Source organism: Poecile atricapillus, chromosome W, assembly GCF_030490865.1.
Source record: "Poecile atricapillus isolate bPoeAtr1 chromosome W, bPoeAtr1.hap1, whole genome shotgun sequence".
Lineage (NCBI taxonomy): Eukaryota > Metazoa > Chordata > Aves > Passeriformes > Paridae > Poecile > Poecile atricapillus.
This window is the reverse complement of record NC_081288.1, coordinates 4,389,084-4,403,107: the sequence shown is the minus strand read 5'-3', so window position 1 is coordinate 4,403,107 and position 14,024 is coordinate 4,389,084. Positions and strand designations below refer to the sequence as shown.

The following is a 14,024-nucleotide window of genomic DNA, read 5'->3' as shown; positions in this document are numbered from 1 at the left end:
GATGCCAGTCTTCTCCCCATTCAGCAGATAGGTTTGCAGGAGCAGAAGCCAGTGTTCTTCATCTCAAGCCAGTGTGAGTGTGTAAAATTTATGTAGAAAGAGCCATTCCTTGGCTAATGAGTAGCAGCCACTGCTGAGGATAAAGGGCAGCACTAACGAGCTGCAGTTAGGAGGAAGCAAGTGTGGTTAATTAGTCAGTGGTGTTGCCAGCTGCTCATTGAACTGTCTGATTCTTCACCATGGATGACTCCAGCTTCTGTGGCTGGGAGAAGGTGGAGGGTGAGTCTGGAGCTAGTGAAACTCTCCGGAGCAGGGTGCTGCAGTTGCTGTCACAGCAAGCTCCAACCATTCATTAACCAGGCTGGAAAAATACCAGGGCTTGGAAGCCAACCCTGTCTCTTCTTTGCCAGAGAGTTTTATAGGGGCTTGAATCAAACACAGATGACTGGAGCTTCTCCTTGTGAAGCCCTGGTGCAATGGTCTGTGCCATCAACCTTCAGTGGAGGATGGCCCTGATCCATGGACAGTCCCAATCAAAGCAGCACTTCAAGTGTCTAAATCCTCCTTGTGTTTAATGCTGCCTAATCAGGGCTGTCCTGGGGAGTTTATGTTGGCTGTGAGTTGCTGTGCATAGACTCTGATCCTCCCTAAAGGTTAAAAAGCACTTCTGTGGCCTGATCATCTCAGTCCATTAACGAACAAAGAGAACTTGAGCTCTCTATTAAGAAGAGGATCATAAATCCAACAGAAGTTCCCAATAAAATTGCTCATCCGGTGTACTGGTTCATGGAGTTTGGTGCATAGTTATGCTTGAGGGAAAGACATGACCTGCAGAAGTCCTTTCTAGCCTATGCCATTTTGGGACTGTGGAATGTTAGAGATTGCAAGGACTTTGGGTGGTCCAGGCCCCTCTTGGTCATTCAGCAGTGGAACAAGGCAGGTCCTGGGTGGACCTAGGTACAGGGCATGGAGCAAGGCAGACATAAACCTGTGATGAACAAATTATGGGCCAGGGGAGTTGAGGAAAGGGTCACTTGGCAGTGGGACCAGCATCAGTTTCTCCATTCAGCTCCCTCCTGTGTCTCCTGGCGTCTCTGCAGCCTGCCCCTTGTTTCAGTTCCTCAGGCATGTAATGGGACTGATCTGTGGACTCTGCAGAGGTTCTTTAGGTGATCCCTCATTTCAGCAGCTGGGAGGCTTTTCCCAAGCTGGGGGTTAAGGTGGGAACCTATGAAGAGACACTAGACAACTTCTGAAAATGTTGTCTATCAGGGAAATGAGACAGGCAGTGTAGAAGTGGGGGAAAAAAACAGGATAGAAGAACCTAGTTTTTAGGGCAAACTTCCCTTTTTGTTCCTCCAAACTTGATTATGCATTCTGCCCTCCAAAGTCCACAAACAAAACCATTTTCCCTGTGTTTCTCTCCCCAGGACATCGATGGCCAGGCCCTCCTGCTGCTGACACTGCCCACAGTGCAGGAGTGCATGGAGCTGAAGCTGGGTCCAGCCATCAAACTGTGCCACCAGATTGAGCGAGTAAAAGTTGCTTTCTATGCACAATATGCCAACTGACTGCACTTCTCCATTCCTTCCTGTCCCCCTCCTTGTTCCCTGTCTTTTTTACCATTTCAGCTTGTTCAAGGGGTTTTCTGCTCCCATATCCTTTTTCTTTACCAAGAACAAGTGGAATTGGAAGCACTGGGAATTAATCCATAAGGGGAAGGAAAACAAACACAAAAAGGAACAAGCTACAAATGGAACTAACTTTTCTGTACTTGTAAAGCACATGGAAAGACTGCTGGCATCTCTCCTCGTGAGCCTCTCCAACCCATTGCCCAGTGGTGCAAGGCCAGCATGGATCAGGTGGTTTGTCACCAAACCAAACCTATCAGTGGCAGACACATTCCCAAGGAGAAGGGTCAGACGTGTCCAGGTGGTCATAGTTTGTTTAGGACAATTTTTGGACATTAACATTTCTTCTAGACAACTCTGACTCTCCTCTTTCATATTGAAATGTACGACATCATTTGTAGCATTACCTGGGATTTAACTGCAAGTTTGATCTTGGTGATCAGTGTGCTTTATTTTTTTTCCTCCTGCCTCTCTGGTTTTACAAAAGGAAAAAGTGTTTGACCAGACATATAATGGTTATTCCTGACTGAATTTTGAAAGGGGACTCAACCCATGGTCTCTGTGATATCAAAGTTGCAGTGGACTGACAGGGGTGACACAAGACCTGGTGGGGCAGCAGCACATCCTGAGCCACGCTGGCTCTGCACTATCAGCTGAATGGGATCTGTACAATTCTCCATTCTTGTACAGGAACATGAAGGCTTTCATAGTCAAAATCTGACTCTTCCGTTCAAGTCTATATTAAGACATGTCTTTGAGCCATATGGTGACAGCAGACTGGGATCAGGGACCCCTGCTGACCCCTGTTCTCAGAAGAACCTACGGACCAACACCAGGCTCCAGCTGCTGCATTCTCCTTCATTGGTTTCCTTCTTAAATTCTTAGGAGAAGAGGGGGGACCTTCAGATATAAATACTCTGGAATACATCCAGATCTTGCCCAGAGGGTGTTTTAGGCAAGAAGCATTGACTCTGCCATGGATCACTTGGGAATTCCTAGGTTGTCTTTCCTGATTTGTCACTGACGAATGGGATGGGTGCAACTGCTGCAGGCTGGACCAGATGCTGAGACTTCATCAGAAATGTTCTTACATGGGAGATGAGCAGGACTGGATCTGTTCTCAGCTGTTGCTTTGTTCTGAAGATTTTTTTCAAGTTTTAATCAGTTCAAGTATTAGTTGCCTCTGCATCAAATGGTGGAGTTCTGTTCTTCAGAAATCCAGGAACAGGGTTCTGTAGTGGTGCAGATATTAAAAAACTGGGGTTTAGACTGGATTTCCTACTGGCAGTAGCAGTGAAATGTGACAGTGCAACTGATTTGATAACTACTTGGATCCCTCTCAGGGTCCCCTGAAAGCGTTGCTCAGTGTTTCACCTCTGAAGACAGAAGGATTGCACCCAGCAAAGTGAGAGAACAGCTGAGAAAACCAAGGGAGGCTGTTTTCTCCCAGCTCCTCCTCGCTTCAGCCCAGTCCTGGTGTTACACCTGTCAGCAGGAGACAGCTCCTGGGAGGATTCTGTCAGGAGAACTGGCACATGAGGTTACTCCAAGGAAGAGAAGCAGAAAGGCTGTTTGCTAAACAGCATCCCAGCACTGATACTTTACTCGTCAAATCCAGCTGCTTCTGCTGCTCTGATGTTCTTGCATTTTCTGGCATCTGGGATTTGTCAGAGACATTTAATGCCTTCTGGGACACACTGCAAAAATGTAATTTTTTGTCTCCATCAGCCTTGTAACTGTAGATATTCCTATGGCAGCTAATTCCTTGTGGAGGCATGACTGGGGAGCAGACACACACAGAATCTGAGAGCAACCAGTTCTAGTGCTGGCCAGTCAGAGAATGGGTGAAGCATTGAGCCAAGAACATGGGAATCTTTACTGATTGTTTAGGGAAGCTAAACCATATTCAGAACTCAAACTATTAAATAACAAAAAAAAAAAGTTCTAATTTCATCTTGCGCCGGTTCTTTTTATTTCCACAGGTTCCTCTCTCCTTGCTATTTGTCTTTCACTTTATTTTTCTTCAGTGTTGCCTCGCTTATTACTTTCTGTCCTCTCAGAGAAGTTGATAACCTGAACTCCTTATGCTAAAATTATCTTGAGTGGTAGATGCTTTACTAATCCTTTTTAGTCTGCAGGTTGAGAAGAGATACAGGATTGGGGTACTGTTGTCTGTTGCATGGATTGCTTTCCAGAAAAGCTGGAGCTGAACTTCTTGGGCCATTTCTTACACAAGTGGAGAATGGTTGATGTGGAGTTTAACTGTACAATATGCTCAGATTGGGCAGAGATCAGAAGGAACTAAATACTCTTGCCTGGACTTTGTTTCAATTCTGGAACATCAGTAAAGCTTTGGAATACTTCAAAGGAGATGATGGAAACCCAATCTTGGTAAAATACCACTTTACTTTGCAATGTGGAAGTGTAAACCACTGTAAATTTGTGGTTTTTTTTGTTCCAGACCTTATTGATTTGAAGTTAAATTCAGGTCTGCTGCAGTTTCACCGATACACTAATGACAGGTGAAGTCACATTTTCTCCCCTCCCTGTTCTGAATTTGGCATCCAGGCCTGAAGTTCGTTGTGTTATCAGTTTCAAAGGGCCACTGCTGTGAAGTTCTGAGCTCAGGATTGTCCAAGGCCATTGCCAGGGGCTGGGGAGCAGCCCTGCTGTTATTTCTGGGCTGTTGGATGCTGACCTTCAGCACCACCCTGACACAGACCTCTTTGCTCCCACAGGAAGGCTGTGCAGGTGTTAATGGGCTCTCTTTGGGCATAGGACCAAAGATGGGAGTTTTTGGAACAAAAATAAGGGGCTGAAGAATGCATGGTGCCTGCTCATCTTTATCTGTACTGGCTTCTTTAGAGCTTGCACTCAGTCAGGCTGAACAGATCCATGGGCAGGTCCCTGCTCCCTTCACAACCCTTACCTTGACAGAATCAGCCAATTCCCACTTTGCAGGCCCAAAGCATCCAGCTCTGAAATTGGATTAAAGCATTAACTTAAGGAATGTCCATGATTCTCTTGCTGGTCATCTTGCCTTCCTTCTGCTGTCATGGATACTTTTCAAGAAAAATGATCTTTGATTTTAGGGCTTTTCTTCCTTTTTCAGCTCACAAACACAGCTGCCAGGGTGACCAAACCCTGGCTTTTCCTACCTCTCAGAGGCATGAATGCTTCTCAGCTCTGAGGAGGATTTCAGGATTTCTAGCTCCTTCATGTTACCATATTCCATAACCCTTGATAGTTTATTCCTGCAGGGTGCAGAAACCTCCTGAAAATGTGGTGTGCCCTCAGAAAACACCAAAATCCAGGCACACTCTGTCCTTAATGAAGTATCCAGTAGATGCATGTCCTAGTTGAGATGGTCTGACCCACCCTGACAGAGGTATTTGGATGCTTGCTGGGATTTAAAAAGTTTCTCAGTGGGACACCTAAACTCCTTTATTTTACTCTGGGCAAACAGCTAATTTGCCTTAAACTGGAAAACCACCATTCCTTGGTTTTAACTTTCAGCCTTTTGCAGTCCTGGTTGAGTGGTGTCCCCATCTCAGCCTTCTGAAGGCAAAGCAGGCAATGTTGGACTGCCATAATCAACATTTAGTCACCTTAAAGCCTGCCTTGGTCTTTTCAGGGCACAGAATCGAATTTGGCAGAGCTGCTGTGCCATCTCAGTTTCAGAAGCTCTGTACAATCAGGGCACTTCAGATACTTTGTGCTTTTCTGGTGCAGTGTGTCTGGAAAATGATGGACTTGGATTGTTCCTCTCATTTCCAAATTCAAGTGCCAAAAGAGAACTACATGCTGCAACTGAACACCATTAAAACCAGCTTTATTACACGTGGATAAATACAGTCCCAAGGGCTCCCTTTTGGTGCTACGATATGTCACGCTGTATTTTCCAGTACTTGGGATTGCAAAGCTGATTCCTTACTCCAGGAAATATTTTCTGTAATCTGCAACATCTTGAACATTAGGATTTTTTTTTCTTGTGAGTGTACACTTTTTAGCTTGGATACACTCAACAAATGTTCCTTTACCCGCAATCCTGGGTGTTTTGGAGATGTTTTATATAGTATATTTATGTAAAAATTCTTTCAAAATGTGGATGCATGTATATTTTCCACTCAATAATATTATCACATCAGCTGACCCAGAACTAAAGGAATCTGTTACTCAGGATTTGATCCAGAAATAGCTGAGGTTAGTGTTAGGGCCCTTATAGATGTTGAGGCTGTGGGACCAATTCTTCACCAGTTTCTCACATGGAAGCTGAAAAGTCTGCACTTCATTAACAGAAAATTTAAATGTCTCTTTCTCCTGGCAGGCAGAAATGCAGCTGCAGTCTGCCAGACTTACAAGAGAGTGCTTGTGTCCTTAGGTGCTCATGAACTCCCAATAAAGGAGCAGAAGCCTTTAATGGTCTCATTTATTCTTTGGTACAATACTCCAGCAAGAAGTGTAAATGGTGTTAATGGCTGCACATAGAATATGAGCCAGTCATCAAAGATGAGAATTTTATAGCCCAACAGTGCTTTAAATGTCAACTCTCCTGCAGAATGAGAGTGGTTTTGCAGTGATTTGGTGCCATGCACAGGAATTCTTTTGCAGAGGACACATGAACTGCACAAACCTGGGTCATAGGTGCAAATACTTGTGGCCTTTCTTTTTTTTCAGTCTATTGTGTTAATTTTTGCAATGAAAAAGTTAAGTCTTGATCACTGCCAAGGGTGTGGGAGAGGGGAGAGAGGGCTTCAAGAGAGAGCCTGGAGTTCTGGGCTTGAGTTGTCTTTGTGGAGAGGGACCTCTTGGAACAGAAGCACAGCTGGGGTCTGTGAGCATTGTTCCTGAAAGCTTCTCTTTTTCACAGCAGAGATGGTTTTTGAGTCCCAGCAGGGGCCAGGTGAGAGGAGGGAAAGAAGCTGGCAGTTGACTCAGAGCTACAATGCTGAAAGGTTCTAATTTTGGTTCCCAGTGGAGATAGAGAAATCTGGCTCAGATGTCTCTAGGCTCCTTGGCTGGATAGGAGGGAAAAGTCTTTCTTCATTGTACCCAGCTCCTGTGTGTCTTCTGGGGTTTGGGGGCTGAAGACACTCCTCTTGCATCTTCTAGACCTGCGTAGGAAATACCAGGCTAAAACTTGAGCTCTCTCCCACAGGAAGAGATGAAATTGTCCAGAGTTCAGGTTGTGGATATATAAAGCACTGCTCTGTGTTGTGATGTGACAGGATGAAAATTCTCATTCCCGGGGCACCCCACCTGCTGCTTGTTGCTCCAGCTTCACTGGAGATTATGGACATAGAAATTTATAAATGTCTGTAATTTATACATTATAAACATGTGCATTCCATTTCCCAATCCCTGTTCTGCCAGACCTGGTCAGGATGTGCCAAGTTGTTCCAGCAGCCTTCACCTTCAGGGTGAAGATCACCCAGGGATCTTCTTTCTGGAAAACACTCACTTGGGGAATGGTACCGTGACACTTTGCATGCACAGGCAGGGGTGTCCTCTGTGTTCCAAGGGAGGTGAAAGTCTCAAATGCAGCCTTGGAGGGGAGTTGAGTCTTTTCATGTGCCTTGTGCAGGACAAGCACTTAAACCCTCCTGTCTCTCATGGAACAGCGGGAATTGGCTCCACAACCAGCAGTTACGCTCCATTTGTGGTGGTGCATGTTGGAAAACTTTGAATTGTTTTGCATTCCAGTTTGTACTGAAGGTTTTGACTCCAAGTTTGTGTACATAATCCCTTTGGTGTGTTGATACATATGTGTGTATATATATGTATATATATGTGCGTGTATATGTATGTGTATATATATATACATATAAATCAATCAATGCTGGTGTTTTTACTTTTTAAAGTTCCCAGGGCGAAGGGCATGTTGTCAGTTTGCTGTAAGATTCTATTCTGTATATATGTTTCCATGTAAATAAGTGAAAATCTATATTCAGAGTTATATTTTAATTTTTATTCAGAACGAAATCCCTTTTTACTTGAAACAGTTGTAAGCCACGTTGTTAATAAAGTTACAATAAGTCATATATCTCTCCAGGGTAGTTCTTTTTGGTTTGACAGGGCTGTGTTTTGATGTATCTGTGTGTCCATGCTGCCTGGATCAGTTTTGCCTTCACTGAGCCCCCAACTTCAAGAAGTACAACACGGCCTCCCTGGCTCAGCCCTCCACTGATGCCAAGCTGAATAGTTTGAGTTTATGCATCTTGAAGTTCTTCCCAGATGCAGGACATGGAACAAGAAAGGTGGTGGGTGGTGAGGAGACACAACAGCATCCAAGGATGTTTTAAAAGAGTGATGGGAGCAGGGTGAAGGACAGGAATGAAAATAATTGAGTGGGCAACAGGCAAATGAGGGTGTAGTGAGAGAGGAGCTGGTGGCAGCAGGACGAGAGTTACAGCAGGGCTGCAGCACATGGAGTAGGGAGACAGAAAATAAAACTTCCCCAGGTGCACAGCAGCCATTGAAGAGGAGAGAAGCCATTCTGCAGTGGGGAAAAATAGCTGCGAATTCCAAAGGGTGGGCTTCAGACATGCCTGCTTTGCCTGACAAAACCTTCTGTGTGTTGCATGTCTTGTGTGATGTTTTCCCTGCACTTACAGGCTGTGCTGAGATTAAATTCCAGCTTTGTAAGTCCTGCCACCTTTCAGACCTATTGATGGCATCCCAAGTCCTGCTCTAAAGATCTCTGTTAGGCTGGCTTGGCTACCAAGCATTTGCCACTGGTCTCCTCACCCGTCTCCTCTGCCTCAGTGAAAGCAGGATGGTGCACACCCGAGAGCATCCATTGATGTGAGAAAGTGAGCACAGAGCCCACAGAATTGGCTAACAATGGATTACTCTTTAGTTCTGCTCCATCAATGCTATTTTGAAGCCTATTGTGGATCCAGCAAAAGGGGAGAAACAAAATTTCCCTCTGGGTTCCACCATTTCTCTGATTATATCAAGACTGGCTATTTTCAATCAGGCAAAAACACAACCATGGGAAAGCAAATGGGGGGGGGGGGGGGGGGGGGGGGGGCTAGGGTGACTTTAAAAAAATAATCAAGCCATTGAAAAATTGTTATTTTACAATGTCAGCAAGTCTTGGGATGATAATCCTGTGGTCTGACTCCTTATGATTCTGTACTAAACTCCCAGGTTTAGGAGGGACAGAAGTGCAGGTGGTCAGAGAAGTGACCTGTCCAGCCTGCTTTGGGAATAAGGCATCAGAGCAGTGGGTACTGCTGAGTGTTGACAAATGGCCTGCTGGACCACAGAAGAGCTCACTGAAAGGTGAAGTAGAGAATGGGAAGGATTTATCAAAGGAAATAATTCTGAGGTGAATCTGATGGCGACATAAAACCAAAAGAGCAAAAGCTTGAATGGTTTATGATATTCTTCAGGATCCAGAGGTGAAAATAAATCCATGTATCTCCCCATAGCTCATTACATAGTCATTTAAAAGTAATGCAAAGGTCAGACACTGGTCTTTAAATTTCTGCCCCAGTTCAGGCAAGACTCTGAGCTCTGCATAAAGCTAATTTTTGGAGAATATAAAGTGATTTTAGTAAAACCCTGGCAACATTATCCGAGTTCCTCAAAATTAATGACCAACACATGAAATATAGATGCCATATATCATTTCCTCAGGGGAAAAATACCTACCAGTCAGTCTTGTTGCTGGTACCACAGGCCAACACTTTGAAGACATGTCCATTTTTAGTGTTTTTCATGTGCAATTAATTTGTGAAAGATTTCTAGATACTTGATCTGATCTGTTGACACAATCAAGCAGTCATGGATGTCATGGAAGTGTGAACACCAACGTGTAGTCAACCATCCTGTAAAAAAACACCTGCAAAACAAAAGTTATATTTTCAGGTCTCTGAGGAAACACCATCTTCCTTTCCCGCATACAGAATGAACAAAACAAGCAGGCAGTTATATTTCATTCCCAAGGTTTCTAGACAGACTTTCAAAGCAAATAATTATTGTTTTTAATAACCATGTTGTTGCTGTTACTGCTGCTGTTGATAGCAGTTTTATTGCTTTTTTAATTTCAAGATTCATGCCTTTCTGTGAAATTTAATGATTCTCCAAGTCCCTCTACTGCTACAATATTTACTTAAGACTGATACACCTCTTGCTGTAGTGTCTGTACTCAATTACTGTAAGTTGATTTTATAACTACATCTCAGCCAAAGTTGTAATTATGCTGTCTTGTCTAATATGTCATAAAATCTTAAAACCAGAGAAAAAATAGTGCTGCAGGACACCTTGAGGTGTCAGGTTGACTGTTTCCCTCTGCAAGGCAGGACCAATTAGACAAATCTTGTTCCTATTTGGCATTTGTTTAACCTGACCTTCAGATGGGTGTCAAAATAAGACCTCCAGCAACAAGCCTTTCCCCAGCACTTCCCCAGCATGTAAAACAAAGTGATGGCATTTGGATGATGAAGCGTGATATTCCCAGGCAAAACCACAGAGCTGATGTTGCCATGGAATGGCCGTTTCATTTTGCAAATCTCAGTCCGACTGGTGATTAATGTAGCAATTAATAAAAGTAAAAGCAGAAAATTCATGGTTAAGATGGATTAGATTTCAAGGAAGCAACTGTGGTTATCGTTTCTGTATCGGGGGGGTCAGGCTCTGCTGGCAGGAACAGGGATAGGAGGAGAGGGATGGATGGATGGATGGATGGATGGATGGATGGATGGATGGATGGATGGATGGATGGATGGATGGATGATGGATGGATGGATGGATGGATGGATGGATGGATGGATGGATGGGCAGGAAAGGGTGTGAGGGCGTGAGGGAAGGAAGGAAGGAAGGAAGGAAGGAAGGAAGGAAGGAAGGAAGGAAGGAAGGAAGGAAGGAAGGAAGGAAGGAAGGAAGGAAGGAAGGAAGGAAGGAAGGAAGGAAGGAAGGAAGGAAGGAAGGAAGGAAGGAAGGAAGGAAGGAAGGAAGGAAGGAAGGAAGGAAGGAAGGAAGGAAGGAAGGAAGGAAGGAAGGAAGGAAGGAAGGTGGGAGGGAAGGGGAGGGGAGGGGAGGGGAGGGGAGGGGAGGGGAGGGGAGGGGAGGGGAGGGGAGGGGAGGGGAGGAAAGGAGAGGAAAGGAGAGGAAAGGAGAGGAAAGGAAAGGAAAGGAGAGGAGAGGAAAGGAGAGGGAAAGGAAAGGAAAGGAAAGGAAAGGAAAGGAAAGGAAAGGAAAGGAAAGGAAAGGAAAGGAAAGGAAAGGAAAGGAAAGGAAAGGAAAGGAAAGGAAAGGAAAGGAAAGGAAAGGAAAGGAAAGGAAAGGAAAGGAAAGGAAAGGAAAGGAGAGGGGAGGACCTGTGTTCATAAACGTCCCTCCCACACGTGCAGGGCACCCCGGAGATATTCCCTGTCAAGACAATCAGCAGCCTCCTGTGATGACAGCCAGCAAAAGGCAGGGACCTGTTCAGGGGATGAAAATGTTACTATTACCTGAGACTTGGGGACCTTGCAGGAATCAGAGACCATGTTTCCACTGGTTTAAGGTGAGATCACACTTGTCTCTAGGGAAGAGTGTGCAGGGGGAGATCACCACATCAAAATGCAAACATTCCTCTGGAATTCTCTGTTGTTTGTAGCGGGAAGAAGCTCAAACATCCAAACTGTGAAACATTAGATTTGCACAGGAAAACTGCAAGCTCTGCTGAGCTCCTGGATGTATGATTGGCCTCAATTGCATTTTAGCAGTGCAGTTTTATATTCAGAGCCTCCACAGCAGGACTTTCCCTGGCCAAGGAGGGATTGGGGACAGCAGGTCCACAACCACCCAGTGCCAGGCTCCTGAGTGCCAGGCTTTGTTTGACACCTTGTTTTGTGCTCTGTCATAAAGACAATAGAGAGAAGCACAAAAGGAGAGAAGTACAGGGACCTGGACCATCTGAGGTCTTCTCTGCCTCCAAGGATCTACTTAAGCCTGGATTAAAGCCCTGAAATACCATCTCATTAAGGGAGAAAAACCCTCATTTTGTTCTGTGCTTGCTCAGTATCTACAACTGCTGGTGCCTTGGAGCTTGACTTCATTTTTAACCTCTATTATTACAGACGACAAATACACTAATGAGAATATATTCAACCAAGAACTTGGAAAAAATTCGTACATCCTGTTTCAGTGGGGAAGTCCTGCTGTCTTTTCTTATCACATGAACCACTGAGGTAGGCCAGGATGATCCTGCACATCATGTAGAGTTGCAGTGAAAAATTTGGAATCTATTTCCTCCTGCTCCCTGATCCAGGGTCTCTAGGACAATTAAAAAGTCAGTGTTTAACCTTCACCCTCCTTAAAGTGCTTGAGAACAGTGTCTCTAAGAGGGTGGCTGGGTGCTGCCTTGGTCATGGTGTTTCTGGGAGAAATCTGAATTTTTATGGGAGTACTCTGTGTTTGTGTGTGGGAGGGCAGGGTAGAAAAGAACCAGTCCAAGCGCAAATATTTATTAAGAATGAGATGGTGGAGGAAAATGTTGTATCTGCAGGTCTCAAAGAAGGTTCTCTTCTCTACTGGGAATGAAGTTGCTATTTGAGATTGATGCTGGGGGCCCTTTTCTTTACCTTTTTTTTCTATTTTATTTTTTTCCCCCAATTTAATTTCTTTAATAAGAAGCAGCTTTTCTGTTTTCATTTAAATTTATTAAGCTGTGGCATGAATGTGTCTGGATGTGTCTCTGTGTGTGAGTCTCCAGTCCATTGTGAAACACAAACCAGAATATCAAGTCTGCATTGCCTTAGATCAGGTTTTTTATCTGATATTGAATTAAGTAAAGGGCTTCATGTTCAAAGTGGTGTTTGGGGAGTTACTTGCACAAATTCTGTTATTGCTGTTAATGGGATTTGTGCAGATTGCTTTGAAGATGAGTTCCTTCATGTAGAATAGGAAAAGACATTCTCAAATGTAACTTATTTCAGACAAATCTATCTTTAATTTTCTACTGATAGGGTTTTAGAGATGTGAAGCAAAAAAGCATTAGATTAATTTTTTATTAGTATTATTGACAGGCATTTGAAGACAAGTTTGCTTCAGATAATTGAGTGTGTTTTTGGGTAATTTTTAGAAGTGGACAGAAAGAGGCTTTTAATTTTGGAATAATGATAAAATTTAGTGACATTTCAGAAAAACTTCAAAGGTGGAAAGAAGTGGTCATAAGACATTTCCTAGACACCACCTTAAAATGCAGATTAAATACTGGTGGAAATCTTTATTCGGAGAGTGGTCATCTCAGCCTGCAGCTCAGTAGTGTCTCTTTTAGATGTTTCACCAAGTGATGACATCTGTGGAAGGTGTTCCTGCCCAGGCAGGAGGGCTGGAACAGGAGGATCTTTAAGGTCCCTTCCAACCCAAACCATCCTGTGACCACCCTGGTTTTAAGATGTGGCCAGGAGCAGAAGGCCTGGCTGATGGACATTAGAGAAAAAGGTTTGAGGATTCAGCATCGTGCATTTTCTGGAGAAATCTCACCCCTTCTGACTCCAGAGAGGAGTCAGAGCAGGTTTGTCTTATACAAGCTGAGAACAGGGAATTCTGGGCTGATCAGAACACCTGAGGGTTACAGCCACTAATGCAGAGCAGGGCAATAATACTGTGTTATTTAATTTTCAGGTGCCTGGGCAGAGAGTTTCTGACCTTACTCCAGCCAAGGCTGGAGACTGTGATACCCCAGGGCATCCAAGACATTAATGGGATGGCAAGGCCAAGGAAAAGTCACACCTTCTTAGAGCAGCAGAAGTGGAATTTTGAGGTCTCTCAGGTAGTGGTAAACACCTATTTTGTGTCAACTCATTCATGTCCCACCTGGATTTCTGTCTCTGCAGCGTCCCTGGCTGTACCAGGTGCATTCATAGACACTGAAATACTTCCAGACATGGAGACTTCCATTATCCTTTCTGGGAGAACCAAGATCCAGCCTCCCTTTGTTGTTTCTGTCTCTGAAGGGATACGTGTGGTGATAACCACCCTGGTCCAGGCAGCTCCTCTAAGATGGATGAGCAGTTTAATGCTGCTTTTCTCACTGCTGAGCTTGCAGTGAAGATTTGTGGGCTGCTTCCTCCTCAGATCCTTGCAACCCCTATCTTTTATCCTCTGATCTGGATAACAAATCTGACAAAAGTTGTATAAGTTACAGTCTCTGGAGTATTAATGGCCTGTTTCTAAATGATTAATTACAGGGGATCTTTTGCATTCACAGATCAGTATCAGTGAGTCACGCAGTATTATTCCACAATATCTCTTCCTCAGTCAGCCTGCCCTGGATGGAAGCAGGTTGGTAGCTTCTGAGCAGAGAGGTGTGAAGAAGTTACAGGAGGAGAAGTTAGTATGGACTTCTGTGCTTTATCTACTTGTCATAACTACATAAATATAGGTTTGTGGCCCAAA

The 14,024-nt window shown here is 44.3% G+C and overlaps 1 protein-coding gene across 1 annotated transcript in view; it reads left to right on the top strand.

Annotated features, from left to right (window-relative positions):
- LOC131591564 (scm-like with four MBT domains protein 2) overlaps positions 1–1,571 on the top strand; it is an 85,928-nt gene extending 84,357 nt beyond the window's left edge. The window contains exon 20 of the mRNA XM_058862378.1: positions 1,431–1,571. Within this exon, the coding sequence (XP_058718361.1) occupies positions 1,431–1,571 (141 nt within the window). The remainder of the gene's footprint in view (positions 1–1,430) is intronic.
- The last annotated feature ends 12,453 nt before the right edge of the window (positions 1,572–14,024 follow it).